This window comes from Austrofundulus limnaeus, unplaced genomic scaffold (assembly GCF_001266775.1).
Source record: "Austrofundulus limnaeus strain Quisiro unplaced genomic scaffold, Austrofundulus_limnaeus-1.0 Scaffold393, whole genome shotgun sequence".
Lineage (NCBI taxonomy): Eukaryota > Metazoa > Chordata > Actinopteri > Cyprinodontiformes > Rivulidae > Austrofundulus > Austrofundulus limnaeus.
In genome coordinates, this window is record NW_013952795.1 from 422934 (window position 1) to 423725 (window position 792).

Sequence of the window (792 nt, forward strand, 5' to 3'; positions counted from 1 at the left end):
AGAGAGAGAGAGAGAGGAGGCCGCTGCGCAGCTCCTCCAGAGGTATTACGTAATGGGTCAGAGGAGTGCGCCGAGCCGCCGCTGGGGGAGCTGCTCCTCTCCCAGCTTTATTACAAAGACATGAAGGTAAAACTACAAGAAAATAAAAAATAAAGCTTTAAGCTTTTTTAAGCCAAACTCACCTGGTGGCGCTTGATCCATCTCGATGTAGAATAAGCCTTCAGGAGGATAAACCATTCCTGTTCCAGTCCGGGTCGCACTTCTTGTCTTTGTTTCTAATGTTTTAAGTCCTTTTATTATTATTATTATTATTTCTCAGCAGCAGATGAACCTAACTCAGGCTTGGCTGCAGTCCTGGGAAGACTGGGACAAACAAATAAAAAAGACAGAAACCCCTCCGAGTGCGGCATGCCAGAGTCCAGGTGTCTCTATGTCCGGTCCTGCTCCGCGGGCTGCCTGCTGCCTCCTGTCTCCTGTCTCCTGTCTCCTCCTCTCCGGGCTCGGCTGCTCCTTCTTCTCCTCCTCGTCTCGGAAGTGGGTCGACTTTAAAGAGCTGCTGCAACGTCGTCCAGGCTCAGCCCAACCTGCAGGACCAGGAGGGGGGTTCGGTCCACCTGGAGACGTCATTACCAGGTGAAACACACCTTCTCTAATAAATATGACACACTTATTTAGAAACATCTCRTACACACCATCAGATGATTTCATATATAAATTATTATCTTTGTGTTTTTGAGTATTTCAGCGGACTGGACCTCCCCCTCCTCTTGTTTGAGATGGTACAGTCCGGAC

At 48.8% G+C, this 792-nt stretch overlaps 1 protein-coding gene across 1 annotated transcript in view; it reads right to left on the reverse strand.

Annotated features, from left to right (window-relative positions):
• LOC106528646 (phosphatidylinositol 3-kinase regulatory subunit gamma) overlaps positions 1-475 on the reverse strand; it is a gene marked incomplete in the record, with an annotated part of 8291 nt that extends 7816 nt beyond the window's left edge. The window contains 1 exon segment of the mRNA XM_014023863.1: positions 183-475. Within this exon segment, the coding sequence (XP_013879317.1) occupies positions 183-237 (55 nt within the window).
• Positions 476-792: the final 317 nt, after the last annotated feature.